The following is a 22,848-nucleotide window of genomic DNA, read 5'->3' as shown; positions in this document are numbered from 1 at the left end:
CGATGATTCTGGGGAATGATTTGGCTAACGGAAAAGTGTTTTCTACCCCGAGAGTGGTTGAGATACCGGTGCCTGATATTTCATTACCTAACCCTGTCGCTGAGGAGCATTCCTCCTCTGTTTTTCCTGCTTGCGCGGTAACTCGTGCGCATAGGCGCAAGTACGGTGACGTGGATTTATCTGATTCTTTTCTCTGTGCTGGTGGTGGTCCGGAGTCTGAATCTGAGACCCGTGTTCCACTGACGGGCGACTCTGAGGCGATGCTGCCTATTAGCCCATCAGTGACACCTCAACTGTCTTTGGAAATCAACAAAAAGGAGTTGGTTTCGGCACAGCAGAGTGACCCAACTCTTGTGAGTTGTTTTTCCGCGGCCAACTCTAGCGACCAGTACCCTCGTGTTTATAGTGTCGAGGATGACGTGTTGATGCGTACTTGGTATCCGCCTACAGCTGGTGATTTGGGTTGGAATGGGTTTAAACAGGTTCTGGTGCCTCAACAGTACCGACCCAAAGTTCTTGGTCTTGCCCATGACAGTTTTTCTGGACATTTAGGTATTAGGAAAACCTATCACCGCATTCTGCGTCATTTCTTTTGGCCAGGATTGAAGAATGACGTTGCTCAGTATTGTCGTTCTTGTCACACCTGTCAGATTAGTGGTAAGCCTAACCAAGTCATTCCACCCGCTCCATTACACCCTATTCCAGTTTTAGGGGAACCTTTTGAACACATCCTCATCGACTGCGTTGGTCCGCTCCCTAAAACAAAATCGGGTCACCAGTACCTCTTGACTCTGATGTGTGTTGCTACCCGTTTTCCCGAGGCAATTCCGTTGCGCACCCTTAAGGTTAAACCAGTTGTTAAGGCATTGGTGAACTTTTTCTCTATTTTTGGTTTACCAAAAGCTGTTCAAACTGACCAAGGCTCTAATTTCATGTCTAGGATTTTTACCTAATCCTCAGCGACAGGGTTAGGTAATGAAATATCAGGCACCGGTATCTCAACCACTCTCGGGGTAGAAAAACTTAGTTGGTTTTGTTTATTATTTTGGCCTGGGCTCACCCTGGAGCTCACCCTGGAGCTATGCTTCTTGTCCTTAAATAAAATCACTTTTTTTACTCACAACTGGTTTGGATGTTTGGCTTGGGAACCAGGGCGGGGATTTGTCTCTCTCTCCTCCAACCTTATGTGCGTCCCTACCCGCCTAGACTAGGGGCGTAACATAAATGGGGGCTCGTCCCTTTTCGTTCGTGTGATTGGTTCGTTTCCTTTTTGCGTTTGTGGTGGGGGGGAAACGTCGTGCGCGAGTTTTGCGGCTCTGGAGTGCGCGAATGCGGTTGGGTGTCTGCGGAGTTGTGTTTTCCTTTTTCGCTTTGCTCGTGATGTCGTTTGACATGGATGATTTTGCGCAACGTCCCTCCATTGAAAAGTTGGAGCGGTGCACAAAAGCAGATTTGTTGGTAGTGGCTAACTTATTCAGGGTGGATGTTCCGTTGAATGCTAAGAAGGCGGAAATTAAACACTGTTTGGTGGAGAGACTGGTGGACAGGGGAGTGTTTGGGGGGCAGAAAACCTCGCCGAGTGGGTCTGGGAGTTTGGAGACGGCAGTGGGGGCGGAAGCTGCTGGGGCCGTCCCGAAGCCTTCCAAGGGGCGGATGCCGTCGGGGGCGGAAGCTCCTGTCGCCATTCAGTCTCCTGTATTTGACCCGGCTGGCCAGGTTGGGGCGGGTTTGGTGACGGAGGATCTCAGGCTTGCCCTTCGCTTGAAGGAGGTGGAGTTGGCGGCTAAGGCTAAGGAAGTCGAGCTCATGCATCTCCGCATTCGAGCTATGGAGCTTGATCGTTCTCGAGCGAGTGACGCTGCTCCCGTTCCTGTAAGTACACTCCCCGACACTCCCACCATAGACCAGTTTAACGCTAGCAAACAGGTTGTTTTGGTACCTCCTTTTAGGGAAGGAGAGGTTGACTCATATTTCACTGCTTTTGAGCGCATCGCAACCACTTTAAAATGGCCAAAGGACGTCTGGAGTCTGTTGCTGCAATGCAAATTAATAGGAAGAGCGCAGGAGGTCTGTGCGAGTCTTTCTATTGCGGACAGCTTGGATTATGAGGTTGTCAAATCCACTATTTTGCGGGCTTATGAACTTGTCCCAGAGGCGTATCGACAGAAGTTTCGTGCCTGTCGCAAGCTTGATAGTCAAACGTTTGTGGAATTTGCACGTGAGAAAACTGTCTTATTTGACAAGTGGGTGGCTGCCAGTCACGCGGAGGACTTTACTCAGCTAAAGGAGTTGATCCTGCTGGAAGAGTTCAAGACATGTCTCCCTGAAAACATTGTCGTGTATCTTAATGAGCAGAAGGTGGGGTTACTGTCTAAAGCCGCGGTCCTTGCCGACGAGTTTGTGTTAACTCATCGTGCTGCACTTTCGACAGAGCGCCGTGAGTACACTTCCTCACCTCGTCCTGTCAGAAGTTATAGGGTTTCCCCTAAGCGCCAGACACGTTCTGCTGCTATTCCTATGTCAGATCGCAAATGTTTTTATTGTCATGAAATCGGGCACCTCGTTGCTGCTTGCCCATCACTGCAGCGCAGGGAGCAGGCCAACACGGTGAGGAAGCCGAAAAGTGTGGGTTTCGTTCGTTCTATGTCAGCTTCCACTTCACCTAGCAATGGAGTGGGAAGTGAAGGCTTTGATGAGAGCTACCGCCCTTTTGTGTCGGAGGGGTTTGTTTCGTTGAATGAAAAAGAGGAGGATCGGGTGCCGATCATGATTCTGCGTGACACTGGGGCCGCGCAGACTCTTATTTTGAAGGGTATTCTACCTTTTTCTGATGACTCTTTTTGTGGTTCGGATGCTCTTGTCTGGGGTGTAAAAATGGATGTACTGCGTGTGCCACTGCACAATGTGTTTCTTCAATCGCCGCTCGTTTCGGGTTCGGTACCGGTTGGCGTGCGCGACCAGTTGCCAGTGCCCGGAGTTGCGATGATTCTGGGGAATGATTTGGCTAACGGAAAAGTGTTTTCTACCCCGAGAGTGGTTGAGATACCGGTGCCTGATATTTCATTACCTAACCCTGTCGCTGAGGAGCATTCCTCCTCTGTTTTTCCTGCTTGCGCGGTAACTCGTGCGCATAGGCGCAAGTACGGTGACGTGGATTTATCTGATTCTTTTCTCTGTGCTGGTGGTGGTCCGGAGTCTGAATCTGAGACCCGTGTTCCACTGACGGGCGACTCTGAGGCGATGCTGCCTATTAGCCCATCAGTGACACCTCAACTGTCTTTGGAAATCAACAAAAAGGAGTTGGTTTCGGCACAGCAGAGTGACCCAACTCTTGTGAGTTGTTTTTCCGCGGCCAACTCTAGCGACCAGTACCCTCGTGTTTATAGTGTCGAGGATGACGTGTTGATGCGTACTTGGTATCCGCCTACAGCTGGTGATTTGGGTTGGAATGGGTTTAAACAGGTTCTGGTGCCTCAACAGTACCGACCCAAAGTTCTTGGTCTTGCCCATGACAGTTTTTCTGGACATTTAGGTATTAGGAAAACCTATCACCGCATTCTGCGTCATTTCTTTTGGCCAGGATTGAAGAATGACGTTGCTCAGTATTGTCGTTCTTGTCACACCTGTCAGATTAGTGGTAAGCCTAACCAAGTCATTCCACCCGCTCCATTACACCCTATTCCAGTTTTAGGGGAACCTTTTGAACACATCCTCATCGACTGCGTTGGTCCGCTCCCTAAAACAAAATCGGGTCACCAGTACCTCTTGACTCTGATGTGTGTTGCTACCCGTTTTCCCGAGGCAATTCCGTTGCGCACCCTTAAGGTTAAACCAGTTGTTAAGGCATTGGTGAACTTTTTCTCTATTTTTGGTTTACCAAAAGCTGTTCAAACTGACCAAGGCTCTAATTTCATGTCTAGGATTTTTACCTAATCCTCAGCGACAGGGTTAGGTAATGAAATATCAGGCACCGGTATCTCAACCACTCTCGGGGTAGAAAAACTTAGTTGGTTTTGTTTATTATTTTGGCCTGGGCTCACCCTGGAGCTCACCCTGGAGCTATGCTTCTTGTCCTTAAATAAAATCACTTTTTTTACTCACAACTGGTTTGGATGTTTGGCTTGGGAACCAGGGCGGGGATTTGTCTCTCTCTCCTCCAACCTTATGTGCGTCCCTACCCGCCTAGACTAGGGGCGTAACATAAATGGGGGCTCGTCCCTTTTCGTTCGTGTGATTGGTTCGTTTCCTTTTTGCGTTTGTGGTGGGGGGGAAACGTCGTGCGCGAGTTTTGCGGCTCTGGAGTGCGCGAATGCGGTTGGGTGTCTGCGGAGTTGTGTTTTCCTTTTTCGCTTTGCTCGTGATGTCGTTTGACATGGATGATTTTGCGCAACGTCCCTCCATTGAAAAGTTGGAGCGGTGCACAAAAGCAGATTTGTTGGTAGTGGCTAACTTATTCAGGGTGGATGTTCCGTTGAATGCTAAGAAGGCGGAAATTAAACACTGTTTGGTGGAGAGACTGGTGGACAGGGGAGTGTTTGGGGGGCAGAAAACCTCGCCGAGTGGGTCTGGGAGTTTGGAGACGGCAGTGGGGGCGGAAGCTGCTGGGGCCGTCCCGAAGCCTTCCAAGGGGCGGATGCCGTCGGGGGCGGAAGCTCCTGTCACCATTCAGTCTCCTGTATTTGACCCGGCTGGCCAGGTTGGGGCGGGTTTGGTGACGGAGGATCTCAGGCTTGCCCTTCGCTTGAAGGAGGTGGAGTTGGCGGCTAAGGCTAAGGAAGTCGAGCTCATGCATCTCCGCATTCGAGCTATGGAGCTTGATCGTTCTCGAGCGAGTGACGCTGCTCCCGTTCCTGTAAGTACACTCCCCGACACTCCCACCATAGACCAGTTTAACGCTAGCAAACAGGTTGTTTTGGTACCTCCTTTTAGGGAAGGAGAGGTTGACTCATATTTCACTGCTTTTGAGCGCATCGCAACCACTTTAAAATGGCCAAAGGACGTCTGGAGTCTGTTGCTGCAATGCAAATTAATAGGAAGAGCGCAGGAGGTCTGTGCGAGTCTTTCTATTGCGGACAGCTTGGATTATGAGGTTGTCAAATCCACTATTTTGCGGGCTTATGAACTTGTCCCAGAGGCGTATCGACAGAAGTTTCGTGCCTGTCGCAAGCTTGATAGTCAAACGTTTGTGGAATTTGCACGTGAGAAAACTGTCTTATTTGACAAGTGGGTGGCTGCCAGTCACGCGGAGGACTTTACTCAGCTAAAGGAGTTGATCCTGCTGGAAGAGTTCAAGACATGTCTCCCTGAAAACATTGTCGTGTATCTTAATGAGCAGAAGGTGGGGTTACTGTCTAAAGCCGCGGTCCTTGCCGACGAGTTTGTGTTAACTCATCGTGCTGCACTTTCGACAGAGCGCCGTGAGTACACTTCCTCACCTCGTCCTGTCAGAAGTTATAGGGTTTCCCCTAAGCGCCAGACACGTTCTGCTGCTATTCCTATGTCAGATCGCAAATGTTTTTATTGTCATGAAATCGGGCACCTCGTTGCTGCTTGCCCATCACTGCAGCGCAGGGAGCAGGCCAACACGGTGAGGAAGCCGAAAAGTGTGGGTTTCGTTCGTTCTATGTCAGCTTCCACTTCACCTAGCAATGGAGTGGGAAGTGAAGGCTTTGATGAGAGCTACCGCCCTTTTGTGTCGGAGGGGTTTGTTTCGTTGAATGAAAAAGAGGAGGATCGGGTGCCGATCATGATTCTGCGTGACACTGGGGCCGCGCAGACTCTTATTTTGAAGGGTATTCTACCTTTTTCTGATGACTCTTTTTGTGGTTCGGATGCTCTTGTCTGGGGTGTAAAAATGGATGTACTGCGTGTGCCACTGCACAATGTGTTTCTTCAATCGCCGCTCGTTTCGGGTTCGGTACCGGTTGGCGTGCGCGACCAGTTGCCAGTGCCCGGAGTTGCGATGATTCTGGGGAATGATTTGGCTAACGGAAAAGTGTTTTCTACCCCGAGAGTGGTTGAGATACCGGTGCCTGATATTTCATTACCTAACCCTGTCGCTGAGGAGCATTCCTCCTCTGTTTTTCCTGCTTGCGCGGTAACTCGTGCGCATAGGCGCAAGTACGGTGACGTGGATTTATCTGATTCTTTTCTCTGTGCTGGTGGTGGTCCGGAGTCTGAATCTGAGACCCGTGTTCCACTGACGGGCGACTCTGAGGCGATGCTGCCTATTAGCCCATCAGTGACACCTCAACTGTCTTTGGAAATCAACAAAAAGGAGTTGGTTTCGGCACAGCAGAGTGACCCAACTCTTGTGAGTTGTTTTTCCGCGGCCAACTCTAGCGACCAGTACCCTCGTGTTTATAGTGTCGAGGATGACGTGTTGATGCGTACTTGGTATCCGCCTACAGCTGGTGATTTGGGTTGGAATGTGTTTAAACAGGTTCTGGTGCCTCAACAGTACCGACCCAAAGTTCTTGGTCTTGCCCATGACAGTTTTTCTGGACATTTAGGTATTAGGAAAACCTATCACCGCATTCTGCGTCATTTCTTTTGGCCAGGATTGAAGAATGACGTTGCTCAGTATTGTCGTTCTTGTCACACCTGTCAGATTAGTGGTAAGCCTAACCAAGTCATTCCACCCGCTCCATTACACCCTATTCCAGTTTTAGGGGAACCTTTTGAACACATCCTCATCGACTGCGTTGGTCCGCTCCCTAAAACAAAATCGGGTCACCAGTACCTCTTGACTCTGATGTGTGTTGCTACCCGTTTTCCCGAGGCAATTCCGTTGCGCACCCTTAAGGTTAAACCAGTTGTTAAGGCATTGGTGAACTTTTTCTCTATTTTTGGTTTACCAAAAGCTGTTCAAACTGACCAAGGCTCTAATTTCATGTCTAGGATTTTTGCTCAGGTTTTGCAGTCACTTGGCATTAAACATCGGAAATCTAGTGCCTATCATCCGGAGTCGCAAGGTGCGCTCGAGCGGTTTCATCAGACATTGAAATCGATGATGCGGAAATTTTGCCTTGAGTCTCAAAAGGAGTGGGATGAGGGGTTGCCGCTGCTTCTTTTAGCAGTGAGAGAAAGTGTGCAGGAGTCGTTAGGATTTAGCCCTGCTGAGCTGGTGTTCGGTCACACAGTGCGTGGACCCTTGCGATTGCTTAAGGAGAACTTCCTGTCCGACACTGTTGCCCCTAAGGAAAATGTGTTAGACTATGTGAGCTCTTTCAGAGAGCGTTTGCATAAAGCGTGCGCAATTGCACGGGATGCTCTCAGTGCAACACAAGGTAGGATGAAGAGGAAGTTTGATGTGAAGGCTGTGCAGCGAAAATTTGAGGTTGGTGATAAAGTTTTAACACTTTTACCGGTCCCTGGATCTTCCCTCCAGGCCAAGTTCAGTGGTCCGTATACAGTGCAGGCGAAATTGAGTGACACGGATTATGTCATCGACACCCCAGAGCGAAGGAAAAAGTGCCGTGTGTGTCATATTAATATGATGAAGCCCTACTTTGCTGGTGGTGTGTCAACAGTTGCGACTGTGGGGGTGCCGGTTTCCGAAACTCGGTATGACCCAGTAGGTGACGATTTGGTTTTCGGTTGTGCTGTGGGCTGCGCACGACTTAGGAATTCTGAAATCCTACGTGATTTAAGGTCACATTTAACTGGGGTAGACGATGATGTCCGAAATGACGTGTGTCGGTTGATTGAAAATCATCCTAATCTTTTCTCGGACACTCCATCCTGTACCACCGTGTTGGAGCATGATATTGATGTGGGGGACCATCCTCCAATCAAACAGCATGCCTACCGGGTGAATCCCACTAAGCGTGCTCTTTTCCAGACAGAAGTCTCTTATCTGTTGGAGAATTGTCTTGCTGTCCCTAGCTCTAGTGCGTGGAGTTCCCCATGTCTCCTAGTGCCTAAAGCGGATAAGACCCCACGGTTTTGTACAGATTTTCGGAAGGTGAACAGTGTGACCAAGCCTGACTCCTATCCTCTGCCCAGAATGGAGGATTGTGTTGATAGGGTCGGTTCTGCGACCTTCGTTACCAAGCTGGACTTGTTAAAGGGCTATTGGCAAGTTCCCCTAACATCACGTGCGGCCGAAATCTCTGCTTTTGTTACTCCTGACCATTTTCTCCAGTACACTGTCATGCCTTTCGGGTTGCGCAACGCTCCCGCCACTTTTCAACGGCTCATGAATATCGTGCTGGGCGGCGTCTGCAAGTGTGAAGTGTATTTGGATGACATTGTCGTCTATTCAGACACCTGGTCAGAGCATATGGAGACACTCACTGATGTGTTCCATCGCTTGGAAAGGGCATCCCTCACCCTCAACCTCGCCAAGTGTGATTTTGGTAAAGCCATGGTAACGTACTTAGGAAAGCAGGTGGGTCAGGGGCAAGTGCGCCCTATCTCGGCCAAAATCCAGGCCATACTGGATTTTCCTGCCCCTCAGACTAGGCGTGAGCTTCGCCGTTTCCTCGGCATGGTGGGCTACTACCGGAGTTTCTGTCAAAACTTCGCGGACGTGGTCGCACCTCTCACTAGCCTCACTAGTGTGTTGAGACCTTTTGTGTGGACCTCTGCGTGTCAGAGTGCGTTCCGGGCTGTTAAGACTCTCCTGTGCAGTGCGCCAGTGCTGGCCGCCCCTGATTTTGCACGCCCTTTTAAGTTGGAAGTGGACGCCAGTGCAAACGGGGCAGGTGCCATATTACTGCAGGAAGACCATCATGGTGTGGATCACCCAATCGGCTATTTCTCAAAGAAATTCAATGTCCATCAGCGAGGGTACAGCACGATTGAGAAAGAGGCCCTCTCTCTGCTGTTTGCATTGCAGCATTTCGAGGTGTATGTCGGTGGCAGTCCCTCGCCTGTGATTGTTTATACCGACCACAATCCCTTGGTATTCCTAATGCGGATGCGGAACTCGAACCAAAGGCTGATGAGGTGGTCCCTCCTGGTGCAGGACTTCAATTTGGAAATCCGTCATAAAAAGGGCACAGAGAATGTGTTAGCGGATGCCCTATCCCGTGTTTTCCCTTAAACATGACTGTCCAAAACATCTACAAAGGAGATGTCTTTGATTTTGGGAAGGGGGGTGTTACGGCTGTGGCCATAAGAACACTGTGTGGGCTGTTTGTTCTGTCTCTTTACTGTGTTTAAGACTCTTTACAGGTCCCTCCCCTAATGAAGAGTAGTGAGCAGCTGATTGGACCATGGAACAGGTGACCACATTCAAAAAGCCGCTCTGACAGCTCCAGAGAGAGAGAGAGAGAGAGTGTGGAGCCGTCGCAGTCCTGACCCTGGTTTTCCCAGCCTGTGTTTATCTTGTGTATTTGTGGGAGTGTGAATTGTAAAAGCACTCGTGGGCTGAAGCGGAAGGGGTGAGCTGCCTTTTCTTTTGGAATCGTTTTCTCCTGTTTTCTTGGTCAGGGAGCGAGGGATAGCTCTGTCATTTGTTTGTTCTTTTTTCTTTCTTAGGGTTTAGTTAGTCTTTTCTGGTGGGACTTAGTTGGTTTTGTTTATTATTTTGGCCTGGGCTCACCCTGGAGCTATGCTTCTTGTCCTTAAATAAAATCACTTTTTTTACTCACAACTGGTTTGGATGTTTGGCTTGGGAACCAGGGCGGGGATTTGTCTCTCTCTCCTCCAACCTTATGTGCGTCCCTACCCGCCTAGACTAGGGGCGTAACATATGTGTAAGAAGGCCTACTGAGCGGTATGTAGGGTTGCCAACTCCCTGAAAAATAAATAAGGGACACCTCGTGGCCAGGGCCGGGCAACCCAGTTGTCTTCACCCTTCCCAGTGTGGTAGCTCTTTTTTTTGTGTGTGAAATTATTTTTTAACCATTTGACTTGAATTTGATTTAAGCAGATGCATATTCTTTGTGATATGACCATATAGGAAACAAATCAGATCAGATCATTTAGCCATTTATTTTTAGATCAAAATGACAAGATTAACACAGTAAAACAGGTCTCTTTCTTAAACAGAAGCCTGTCATACTTAACTTTTGAGAATATAAGTAAATCTTTCTTTAAAAGAACTCTGTCCTGCTTAACTTAAAATTATATAAATTAATAGAAAACAATAGAACGCAAAATATTCTTGTAACAGTGCACATATAGTGCATTTAGTACAATTGGCTTCAGTTGAGGTATTATTTCAGCTTTTCTAATGCTAATCAGCTGCTCCTGTTTGTAAACCCACTTGTTCCCATGATTACGCATCTTAACTCATCATCATTATTCATCTATGTATTACTTTTATGTATTAGTGATCTATTTGTTGTAATCATCTATCCTTGCAGTTGTTTATTACACAAAATAAATTATATTATCACACTTCTGGCCACATAGCGCTGATATTCACTGCACATGCCCATATTAACCTTAACCAGAGGGTTTAAAAAAAACAAACCAATGTTTACATACCATATCTGCTTCTGCCGTGGCCTGGTGGACAAAAAATTGGTTAAGGGTTCCCCGAGCTTTCACACCCCTCATGTTCTTCATGTGCCCACCATTAGAAGCATGCCTATGGAAAAAGTGCGCCGGCACACAGTGCAGTGCGCTTTATAGGTGTTATTGTGCATTTTTCCAGCCAGGTGTTTTCCTTTTCCCATTCCTCCCTGTACTTTTGCAGCCTCTTTTTTTTCTTTCTTTCTCTGAGCGAACAAACATTGCTGCTCTAATGCTGGGCTTACACTGTGCGATTTTTGGCCCATTTTGAGCCAATTTTTGAGTCGTGCGACCATTTTGGCGATCGGCCCGATTTTGGCCTTCGTGCGTCGTGCATCGTATACAGGGAGTGCAGAATTATTAGGCAAATGTATGGGGCGCCGTTTGTAAACTGAAACATGCCGAAATTAACAGCAACATTTTTCCACATTTAGCTCTAAATCTTACAAAAACATGTTTTTTCGAGTCATTTTTTTACAACATTTAGTAAAATATTTGTAACTTTTCATATTTAAAACAGGATTTTAAATGTTAAATCTAAATGCTAAATGTTAAATGTAAATATTATATTTAAATCGAAATGTTAAATGTTAAATCTAAATGTTATATATAAATCTAAATGTTAAATGTTAAATCTAAATGTTATATATAAATCTAAATGTTAAATGTTAAATCTAAATGTTAAATGTTAAATCTAAATGTTATATATAAATCTAAATGTTTAATGTTAAATCTAAATGTTACGGGAAACTAAATATTTAGCTAATATGCAAATTTATTGTACGGGTCAACGGAAATACCAAAATAAAAGCTTCAAGAAAACCTCCCGCGCTAAAGTGTGCTGGTCGTGGTCAGGTTCTGTGTTTGCGCTCCTCTCACGGTCACTTTTGACTGCCATGAGCTGCTTCGACTATTCCCTACCAGCATGTCCAGCGATTTAGCTGAAAACATTGGAAGAGCCGTTTTGTCGGACATCCAACGATTCAGCGGTAATGCACCCTCGACCTCACAAACGCCGCAGCACTTGGTAAGTTTATTGTATAGCATTTTGGACGGGTTGATAGCACTGTTAGCAAAATTAGCAAAGCTAAATTACTTAGCTAGTCCTCAATTATTTCATTTGGTAGGCAGCAGACAGAGATCGAACATCATACAACTCTATTTATTTATTTGGTAGGTAGGTAACAGTCGTTCTTGATGTAAATGTTTCCTTAGGAATCCAGCAATGCACCTGGACCAAGTAGACCTGCCGTCTCCACTGGGATACCATACTGCTCGGTAGGCCTTCTTACACATATCATTTAGCTGACTGATTTTTGTTTTTTCTTTGGTGTAATATGTGACCTTAAATTAAATCCTGTTCCATCTTGGGACCCCTTCTGTTTAACATTTACATGCTCCCACTGGCACAGATTATAAAGAACAACAAAATAAACTATCATAGCTATGCAGATGACACACAAATATATATCACAATGTCACCAGGAGACCAAGGCCCTGTACAGGCTCTTGGTAAATGCATTGAGGAAATTAATGACTGGTTGTGCCACAATTTTCTCCAGCTAAACAAAAACAAAACTGAGGTAATAGTCTTTGGCGCCAAAGAAAAACGATTACAGGTCACCAGAGAACTTCAATCTATACATCTAAAAACCACAAACCAGGCGAGAAATTTGGGTGTAGTGATGGATGCAGACCTAAACTTAGAAAAACACATTAAGACAATAACAAAGTCAGCTTACTATCACCTCAAGAATATTTCAAGGATAAAAGATCTGATGTCTCAACAGGACCTGGAAAAACTAGTCCATGCATTCATCTTTAGTAGGCTTGACTAATGTAACAGCATCTTTACAGGTCTACCTAAAAAACCAGTCAGACAACTACAGCTCACTCAGAACTCTGCTGCTCGAGTCCTCACTAAGACCAAAAAAGTGGACCACATCAGTCCAGCTCTGAGGTCTTTACACTGGCTGCCTGTCCGTCAGAGGATAGACTTTAAAGTTCTGATGCTGGTCTATAAAGCTCTGAATGGTTTAGGACCAAAATACATCAGTGACCTCCTGACCCAGTATGAACCTTCCAGATCCCTCAGGTCATCTGGATCTGGTCTTTTATCAGTTCCCAGAGTCAGAACCAGACACGGAGAAGCTGCATTCAGCTTTTATGCTCCTTATATCTGGAACAAACTCCCAGAAAGCCTCAGATCAGCTGAAACACTCAGTTTATTTAAATCCAGGTTGAAGACTCACCTATTCTCAGCTGCATTTGAATAAAGCACCAAATCCACACTTTTAAGCTTAGATTTCAAAACTTACATTAACTACTGATTCTATCTACTGTTCTGATTTTATCTGTTTTGATTTTTGAGTCCAGTTTAATAGGCAAGAGTCAGTACTATCAATCCATATACCCAAGATTTTAATCTCCCTGCATAGGGAGATCGCCATTTCAGGTCTTTTGGTGGTCTGATGTCCAAGCCACACCCCTTCAGTTTTATCTTGATTCAGCTTGGCCCCTGATGCCAGTTTGTATTGGTGTAATGTCTCCATCACTATAGAGAGTTCATTTTGATTTCTAATTAACACCGTCACATCATCTGCATACGCCAAGGCTTTAATCTTATGGGTTTTGTCAAGGAGAGATCCTTTAATTTATGGGGCGCCGTTAAATCTTACAAAAACATGTTTTTTCGAGTCATTTTTTTTGCAACATTTAGTAAAATATTTGTAACTTTTTATATTTAAAACACAATTTTAAATGTTAAATCTAAATGTTAAGTCTAAATGTTATGGGAAACTAAATATTTAGCTAATATGCAAATTTATTGTACGGGTCAACAGAAATACCAAAATAAAAGCTTCAAGAAAACCTCCCACGCTAAAGCGTGCCGGCCGTGGTCAGGTTGTGTGTCTGCGCTCCTCTCACGGTCACTTTTGACTGCCATGAGCTGCTTCACCTATTCCCTACCAGCATGTCCAGCGATTTAGCTGAAAACATTGGAAGAGCCGTTTTGTCGGCCTTCCAACGATTCAGCGGTAGTGCACCCTCAGTAGCTGCAGTCTCCACCTCACAAACGCCGCAGCACTTGGTAAGTTTATTGTATAGCATTTTGGACGGGTTGATAGCAGTGTTAGCAAAATTAGCAAAGCTAAATTACTTAGCTAGTCCTCAATTATTTCATTTGGTAGGCAGCAGACAGAGATCGAACATCATACAACTCTATTTATTTATTTGGTAGGTAGGTAACAGTCGTTCTTGATGTAAATGTTTCCTTAGGAATCCAGCAATGCACCTGGACCAAGTAGACCTGCTGTCTCCACTGGGATACCATACCGCTCGGTAGGCCTTCTTACACATATCATTTAATTTATTTATCATGAAATTTCCCCTTGTGGGACTAATAAAGGTATGTTATCTTATCTTTGCTGACCGATTTTGATATACAATCAGGTTCATAAATATTTGGATACAGACACATTTTCTAATGTTGCTTCTGTACATTACCAGAATGAATTAAAAATGAAACTACTCCAATGCAGTTGAAGTGCAGACTTTAAGTTTTAATTCAGTGGGTTGGACTAAATGAATGCATAAAAATGTGAGGGGGAAAAATTAATTTGTAAACACAATCCTATCATTTCAGAGGCTCTAAGGTAATTAGACAAATTAAATAACTGAAAATAAAATGATCATTTCTATTACTTTATTCAAAACCCTTTGTTGGCAATGACAGCCTGAAGTCTTGAAGTCATGGACACCACCAGATGCTGGCATTCCTCCTTCAGTTTTCTGTGTAATGGGTAGACAATAGTAAGATGGTCTGAGTCTACAGTTTTTTGTTTTGTTTTGTTTTTTAATGAACAGATAACAGAAACCTTATGGATGTATTGTAATGCATAGGTGTCTATCTGTATCTGTGTTTGAATTCATTTCAGGTTCCTCTTCCATCAGTTCCTCAAGCTCATGCTACGCGCTCACATTTTGTGAGAAAAAACAAGACCTGCAAACACTATACAAAAGATGTTGTGTGCTTGCCCTTGTCTTCAGCATCAACGTTTCTCATACCGAGAGGAGATTCACAAGCAAAACTAGTACAAGATGGCCTTATTGGGAAGATCTCCTTTACATCTGACTGGTCTGAAGCACAACTTAGAGAAGAAATCGCAGCAATCTTCAGAAGAACGTTTGCACTGTCAACTAGCCAGACATTCCCTTTTGAGTATTTGAGTACAATTAGAGGATGTAAACGACTAATGAAACCAAATGTTTTTAGCAGTTTTCTTTGGGGTGGCCAAGAAGTTGGCTCGATTTGTTCCACCACCTATATAATGGCAGGGATACAAACACCTGCACAGGTAAACATTTTATATTGCAGTGCAGAAATATTTATTGTCTAAAAAGTGAGTCTGTTCCCTTAACGTAATTTTCTTAATTAATTAATATTGCACTTTTAGCAGGTGTAAACAGTTTTTAGTGCAGCCATGTGTCTCTGTGTTACCAGTGATTTGGTGCAACTGTATTTGATTTTATGTAGAACATGCTTTCTTTTCCCTCAGGAGGAACCAGAAGAGCTGTCTGACAGTGACTTTGAAAGTCCAGTCTGCCGGAGAAGACGAGGTATGTGACGTGAATGAAAACCTAGTGAGGTTCTAAGCTCAATCTAAATGTTAAATGTTAAATCTAAATATTATATATAAATCTAAATGTTAAATGTTAAATCTAAATGTTAAATGTTAAATCTAAATGTTAAATGTTAAATCTAAATGTTATATATAAATCTAAATGTTAAATGTTAAATCTAAATGTTACGGGAAACTAAATATTTAGCTAATATGCAAATTTATTGTACGGGTCAACAGAAATACCAAAATAAAAGCTTCAAGAAAACCTCCCACGCTAAAGCGTGCCGGCCGTGGTCAGGTTGTGTGTCTGCGCTCCTCTCACGGTCACTTTTGACTGCCATGAGCTGCTTCACCTATTCCCTACCAGCATGTCCAGCGATTTAGCTGAAAACATTGGAAGAGCCGTTTTGTCGGCCTTCCAACGATTTAACGGTAGTGCACCCTCAGTAGCTGCAGTCTCCACCTCACAAACGCCGCAGCACTTGGTAAGTTTATTGTATAGCATTTTGGACGGGTTGATAGCAGTGTTAGCAAAATTAGCAAAGCTAAATTACTTAGCTAGTCCTCAATTATTTCATTTGGTAGGCAGCAGACAGAGATCGAACATCATACAACTCTATTTATTTATTTGGTAGGTAGGTAACAGTCGTTCTTGATGTAAATGTTTCCTTAGGAATCCAGCAATGCACCAAGTAGACCTGCCGTCTCCACTGGGATACCATACCGCTCAGTAGGCCTTCTTACACATATCATTTAGCTGACTGGTTTTTGTTTTTTCTTTGGTGTAATATGTCACCTTAAATTAAATCCTGTCAAAGTAATGATTCTGATTCTACATACATTTCATCTTCTTAGGGGTCCATCACTAGTTTTACGTCATATTTTATTACTGTTTATGCTGTGAAGTGTCTTTTGATTGCCTCTATTTATTTATTTGGTAGGTAGGTAACAGTCGTTCTTGATGTAAATGTTTCCTTAGGAATCCAGTAATGCACCCGGACCAAGTAGACCTGCCGGCTCCACTGGGATACCATACCGCTAGGGTTGCCAACCATCCCTTAAAAAACCGAATCATCCCGTATTTAGAAACAAAAGTACACGTCCCGTATTGAGCTAATAAGGGACGCACTTTGTCCCGTAATACAGTGAGAATCAAAAGTAATCTATAAATGTTAATGGAATTAACGCTTTGTTTGAAAACATAATTCCCAGCCCCTCTCCTGCTTTGTGACCAATGAGCTGACAGCACACTTATGACAATTCGAGTATGACAATTCAGATTACCGCTCATCTCATTGGTCGAGGAAAGGTCGCTTGCAGAGAAAATACCGGAAGACAACAGATGACCACAACAAGAAGCATGGCCAACAGGGAAACAAACGCTGCGGTGCAAGTCTCGGATGACAGTACACCTAAAGCTGGGCAGACACTGTGCGATTTTTTTTTCAGTCACGTTATTCAGCTCCTGCTCAAACTGCACGATTGACTCACAGGGGTTAGAAGTTCATAGGTCACGATGCAGGGTCTCATACTATACCGCCCGATGCTATGATGCGACCCGAGTGCTCACACTGTGCCTCCATAAAATGAAGGTTATAACAGAAATTATGTCGCTCGCTCGCTCTCTCTCTCTGTCTTTCACTCATACAGACACACTACCACCATCAACTTTGCTAAATTGCTAATGAAAAACATTGATCAGGCAGCTGTGATTAAGCAGCAATGTAAATCCAACTATTTTCACAGTTGTTGTGGTCGTGATAATTTTGTGATGCCACATCGAAAAGGCTCAGATGAGCTTTCCAAAGTTCTACAAGTTGTGCCTCCATCGCTTGTGTCCAGATCACACGCTGCACAGCCGTGCTGCTCCGTCTTTTTCACCGACGTTTACGTGGTTGCGCGTGAGCAGTAGTCGTGAGGTGTTAATCGTGTCTCGTTACCCCACGTATACTACAGGGAGTGCAGAATTATTAGGCAAGTTGTATTTTTGAGGGATAATTTTATTATTGAACAACAACCATGTTCTCAATGAACCCAAAAAACTCATTAAAATCAAAGCTGAATGTTTTTGGAAGTAGTTTTTAGTTTGCTTTTAGTTTTAGCTCTTTTAGGGGGATATCTGTGTGTGCAGGTGACTATTACTGTGCATAATTATTTGGCAACTTAACAAAAAACAAACAATTTCAATTTCAATTATTTATTTTTACCAGTGACACCAATATAACATCTCCACATTCACAAATATACATTTCTGACATTCAAAAACAAAACAAAAACAAATCAGCGACCAATATAGCCACCTTTCTTTGCAAGGACACTCAAAAGCCTGCCATCCATGGATTCTGTCAGTGTTTTGATCTAGAGCAGGGCGATATGGCCAAAAATATTTATCACGATATATATTTGAAAATTTGCGATAACGATATAACTGACGATATAATTGATGCGAGACAAAATACAACTCCACAACATTACTAGCGCAAAAAGACAACCTTCCATTTATTTTCACTTAAACAAGAAGCTGGTTTTTATGTACATTAAAGCTTTATAAAAATGTAACAGTGCAAATGCAAATTCCTTGCTGAAAGTTTAACCAAAAGGCATTTCCAGTAGAAATGGGCTGACATATCCTTAGCATAACCATGTATAATATCCACTGAAGTTAAAAAGAGGTGCTTTGCAACATTAAACTGCAGTGTGCAGTACGTATTTTTCAGACCATAAGGTGCACGGGATTATAAGGCACATTAAGCGAAACAAAGCAGTCAGATAAATCAAACTTTATTAAACTCATTCTTCTTGCTTCCTCCACTTCTGTACCATTGATTCATTAATGTTGAATTCTCTGGCAGCTGCTCTATTCCCATGTTGTTGCAGTATATTAATGACTAACCTCGTATTGTGGATGGATTATCTCAGTTGTTCTCCTGACTGAAGTTTGGTCCGTTTACAGCATCCTGCCATGCGATTGCATTTGTCTCTAACCATGAGGAACCTTCACGTTAACTTTTATAAATGGAAAAGTGTTAGTGTTCGTCCTCCAGCTTCACTCTTTATGTTATGCTAACATAGCTGTGTCGCTAGCGATCACGTAGCACATCATTATATACCAGCTAGCCCAACTTCAGTAACCCTACAAACGTCACTGCTGTTTAGTTTCCTGTCTTCATTTATGTTGGAAGTGATAGCAGAGCTGTACGTTTGATTTTTTTCAGAAATCTCTCAGTCAGAACATGCAATATCATGTTTAGGTAACTAGCGAAACTAGCGAGCTAACTTCCGCTAGCTTCCTGCTAACTTCTAACTCCGTTAAATGTAATAACTTTTGTTTTCATGAATGCCTGGAAGTTAAACTTCATAGTTACACCTGGTAAAGCAGCAATGCTGATCGTTTTATTAAAGATGAAAGAATTTAGACAGTTTTTAACTCTCAGTGATGCTGCAGTGTTCGTTTGACCTGAAGAGGGGGTTTAGGACCCAGATTACTCCCAGATTTAAGAGCATCTTAGCACGACAAATACGACAATAACGACGGCCGCTTGCATGTTCTGCAAAAAAATGTGCTTTGTCGTGTATCTGACGGACAAACACCAAACCAGTTCCACATCACTGAAGTTGCACCGTTTTTACAAACCAATTCTGGTTCATCTGTTTCACTCAACAATCGGCCATGTGCGTATGAAAACAAAGGCACTGCGCATGCGCGTTTTACTCATATTCTATCGCGATATTTCATTTTCCTATCGTTGCCTAACATTATACCGGTATTACCGTGAACGGTATAATATGGCCCAGCTCTATTTTGATCTTTTCACCATCAACATTGTGTGCAGCAGCAACCACAGCCTCCCAGACACTGTTCAGAGAGGTGTACTCTTTTCCCTCCTTGTAAATCTCACATTTGATGATGGACCACAGGTTCTCAATGGGGTTCAGATCAGGTGAACAAGGTGGCCATGTCATTAGTTTTTCTTCTTTTATACCCTTTCTTGCCAGCCACACTGTGGAGTACTTGGACGCGTGTGATGGAGCATTGTCATGCATGGAAATCATGTTTTTCTTGAAGGATGCAGACTTCTTCCTGTACCACTGCTTGAAGAAGGTGTCTTCCAGAAACTGGCAGTAGGACTGGGAGTTGAGCTTGACTCCATCCTCAACCCGAAAAGGCCCCACAAGCTCATCTTTGATGATACCAGCCCAAACCAGTACTCCACCTCCACCTTGCTGGCGTCTGAGTCGGACTGGAGCTCTCTGCCCTTTACCAATCCAGCCACGGGCCCATCGATCTGGCCCATCAAGACTCACTCTCATTTCATCAGTCCATAAAACCTTAGAAAAACCAGTCTTGAGATATTTCTTGGCCCAGTCTTGACGTTTCAGCTTGTGTGTCTTGTTCAGTGGTGGTCGTCTTTCAGCCTTTCTTACCTTGGCCATGTCTCTGAGTATTGCACACCTTGTGCTCTTGGGCACTCCAGTGATGTTGCAGCTCTGAAATATGGCCAAACTGGTGGCAAGTGGCATCTTGGCAGCTGCACGCTTGACTTTTCTCAGTTCATGGGCAGTTATTTTGCACCTTGGTTTTTCCACACGCTTCTTGCGACCCTGTTGACTATTTTGCATGAAATGCATGATTTTTGACTTTTCTGCGCCTGTCAAGTCCTTCTTTTGACCCATTTTGCCAAAGGAAAGGACGTTGCCTAATAATTATGCACACCTGATATAGGGTGTTGATGTCATTAGACCACACCCCTTCTCATTACAGAGATGCACATCACCTAATATGCTTAACTGGTAGTAGGCTTTCGAGCCTATACAGCTTGGAGTAAGACAACATGCATGAAGAGGATGATGTGGACAAAATACTCATTTGTATGGTGCGCCGTTTGTAAACTGAAACATGCCGAAATTAACAGCAACATTTTTCTATATTTAGCTCTAAATCTTACAAAAACATGTTTTTTCGAGTCATTTTTTACAACATTTGGTAAAATATTTGTAACTTTTCATATTTAAAACAGGATTTTAAATGTTAAATCTAAATGTTATATATAAATCTAAATGTTAAATGATAAATCTAAATGTTATATATAAATCTAAATGTTAAATGTTAAATCTAAATGTTATATATAAATCTAATGTTAAATGTTAAATCTAAATATTATATATAAATCTAAATGTTAAATGTTAAATCTAAATGTTAAATGTTAAATCTAAATGTTAAATGTTAAATCTAAATGTTATATATAAATCTAAATGTTAAATGTTAAATCTAAATGTTACGGGAAACTAAATATTTAGCTAATATGCAAATTTATTGTACGGGTCAACGGAAATACCAAAATAAAAGCTTCAAGAAAACCTCCCGCGCTAAAGTGTGCCGGTCGTGGTCAGGTTCTGTGTTTGCGCTCCTCTCACGGTCACTTTTGACTGCCATGAGCTGCTTCGACTATTCCCTACGAGCATGTCCAGCGATTTAGCTGAAAACATTGGAAGAGCTGTTTTGTCGGCCATCCAACGATTCAGCAGTAGTGCACCCTCGACCTCACAAACGCCGCAGCACTTGGTAAGTTTATTGTATAGCATTTTGGACGGGTTGATAGCACTGTTAGCAAAATTAGCAAAGCTAAATTACTTAGCTAGTCCTCAATTATTTCATTTGGTAGGCAGCAGACAGAGATCGAACATCATACAACTCTATTTATTTATTTGGTAGGTAGGTAACAGTCGTTCTTGATGTAAATGTTTCCTTAGGAATCCAGCAATGCACCTGGACCAAGTAGACCTGCCGTCTCCACTGGGATACCATACTGCTCGGTAGGCCTTCTTACACATATCATTTAGCTGACTGATTTTTGTTTTTTCTTTGGTGTAATATGTGACCTTAAATTAAATCCTGTCAAAGTAATGATTCTGATTCTACATACATTTCATCTTCTTAGGGGTCCATCACTAGCAGTGTCACATCACCACCAACAACATTCACAAGTTTTACGTCATATTTTATTACTGTTTTTGCTCTGAAGTGTCTTTTGATTGCTCACTTTCATATTTTAAAACTATTGATAAAATATTACTCTCTAGCTAATCTGTCACAGTACAATTGCGCTCATTGAGATTTTCTGTGCCGTGTTCTAGGATGGTTACCAAGGAAGGCTTCAGATTTCCAAAGAGGAATTGGAAAATGTTCTTTCCCTGAAAACATCTTTTACTGAAGCTGCATCTATCCTTTCCATCTCCAGGCCCACTCTGTATAAGTTACTGCAAGACTACAATATCTCAGAGTCAAAATTCAATGTAATCAGTGACCATGAGTTAGATCAGATAGTGTCCCAGATAAAAACTGAACATCCAAATGTTGGAGGAGTGATGCTGATGGGTCATCTGCGTTCCAAAAACATAGTGGTTCAAAGATGGCGCGTAAGAGAGTCACTGCGGAGGGTGGACTCGGCTGGTGTTCTATCCATACTTGCCGAGAACTGCAGTTGCTCGGCGAGTATATTCTGTGCCTCATCCAAATTTCATATGGCACATAGATGGAAATCACAAACTGATTCGCTGGAAGTTTGTTGTTCATGGTGCAATAGATGGATACAGCAGGATGTTGATGTTTCTTCAGTGCTCCAGCAATAATCGAGCTGAGACTGTGAAAGCCCTCTTTACTGCAGCTGTTGGACAATTTGGCAGACCCCTGCATATCAGGACTGATCATGGAGGAGAGAATGCTCAGATTTGGGAGGACATGCGAGCAAGCAGGGGTGAAAGCTCTGTCTTAATGGGAAGTTCTGTGCACAACCAGAGGGTTGAGCGTTTCAACTGAGACTTAAACAACAACAGTAGCCACATTTAGGCACCTATATTTTATGAATTGGAATCACTTGGTATCCTAGACTTAGAAAATGCAACAGACCTATTTTCCCTTCATTATGTGTTTCTACCACGAATCAACCGCACTTTGAAGGAATTCAAAGCTGGATATAACAATCACTCTATTTCCACTGAAGGTAATAGAACTCCCATCCAGCTTTTTGCCTGCGGAACTCATGTGTCTCATCGTCACAACCCAGAACTTTCTACAGCAGAGGTCTCCATACCCTCCTTGTCAAACTCTGAAAGTAGGTTTGTCCCATTAAATGACAGTGATTTACAAGAGCTATATACAAGCATTCACCCTTTTGAAGAAGACAACAATAATGGTAAAACATTGTTTCAGCGAACACAGCAGTATATTTTTAACAAACTTGTAAATGTGTGACCTCAACCACAGGATACCAGCGATGTTCTAAAGAGTGATGACACTTAGTATTCTTAAATGCTGTACAGCAAATGCAGTTTTTGTACTACTGCAGAAGCCCCTCCCCTCTAGCAGTGATGCCTCCTGCCACATAAGGACTCAGAGTTAATGACTGACAGTGACTCATAGGCTATTCAGAAGGCTACAACCACTTTTAGTTTATGGGTAAAACCAGTTATTCAGATTGCAGTAAAGATCAAATTCACACTGTAACAGTGTAATACAGTATAACAGTGAAATTTATCAACACGGAACAGTCAGTCTTTAAACCAATTCACAAGATTATCTACAGTATTGTTTTAATCATTGTAAAGTTGCAATAGTCTTAATAAATGTTGCTGTTAGATGTCTAAGTAATCCTAGCCTGTTCTACAAAGCATGTTTAGTATACTCTGTGCATAAACTGTTTTGAAATGTCCTTGTTTAAAAAAGAAAAAGCTTAATAAAATTATTAATTGTATTACA

At 43.3% G+C, this 22,848-nt stretch overlaps 1 protein-coding gene and 1 pseudogene across 3 annotated transcripts in view; both read left to right on the top strand.

The window, feature by feature from the left end:
- The first annotated feature begins 11,392 nt into the window (after positions 1-11,392).
- Positions 11,393-22,848, top strand: part of LOC147327065 (uncharacterized) — a 63,458-nt gene continuing 52,002 nt past the window's right edge. Inside the window, exons 1-4 of one of the 2 annotated variants that reach the window (XM_086294681.1) lie at positions 11,393-11,494; positions 13,747-13,809; positions 14,406-14,825; positions 15,027-15,087. In XM_086294681.1, coding sequence (XP_086150807.1) covers positions 11,393-11,494; positions 13,747-13,809; positions 14,406-14,825; positions 15,027-15,087 — 646 coding nt within the window. Of the gene's footprint in view, positions 11,495-11,682; positions 11,746-13,746; positions 13,810-14,405; positions 14,826-15,026; positions 15,088-22,848 lie in introns of those variants that run through there. The other variant, XR_015129792.1, reaches the window with a different exon arrangement.
- Positions 20,554-22,553, top strand: LOC147327070 (uncharacterized; annotated as a pseudogene). Its single transcript, XR_015129999.1, has 3 exons — positions 20,554-20,655; positions 20,844-20,906; positions 21,228-22,553. The product of XR_015129999.1 is annotated as an uncharacterized LOC147327070 (transcript).

Source organism: Aulonocara sp. 'chitande type north' Nkhata Bay, linkage group LG6 (genome assembly GCF_057382095.1).
Source record: "Aulonocara sp. 'chitande type north' Nkhata Bay isolate Kocher_YH1m ecotype deep benthic linkage group LG6, A_spYH_male_GT1.1, whole genome shotgun sequence".
Classification (NCBI taxonomy): domain Eukaryota; kingdom Metazoa; phylum Chordata; class Actinopteri; order Cichliformes; family Cichlidae; genus Aulonocara; species Aulonocara sp. 'chitande type north' Nkhata Bay.
The sequence above is the reverse complement of the archived record's forward strand: the minus strand, read 5'-3'. Positions and strand labels throughout refer to the sequence as shown.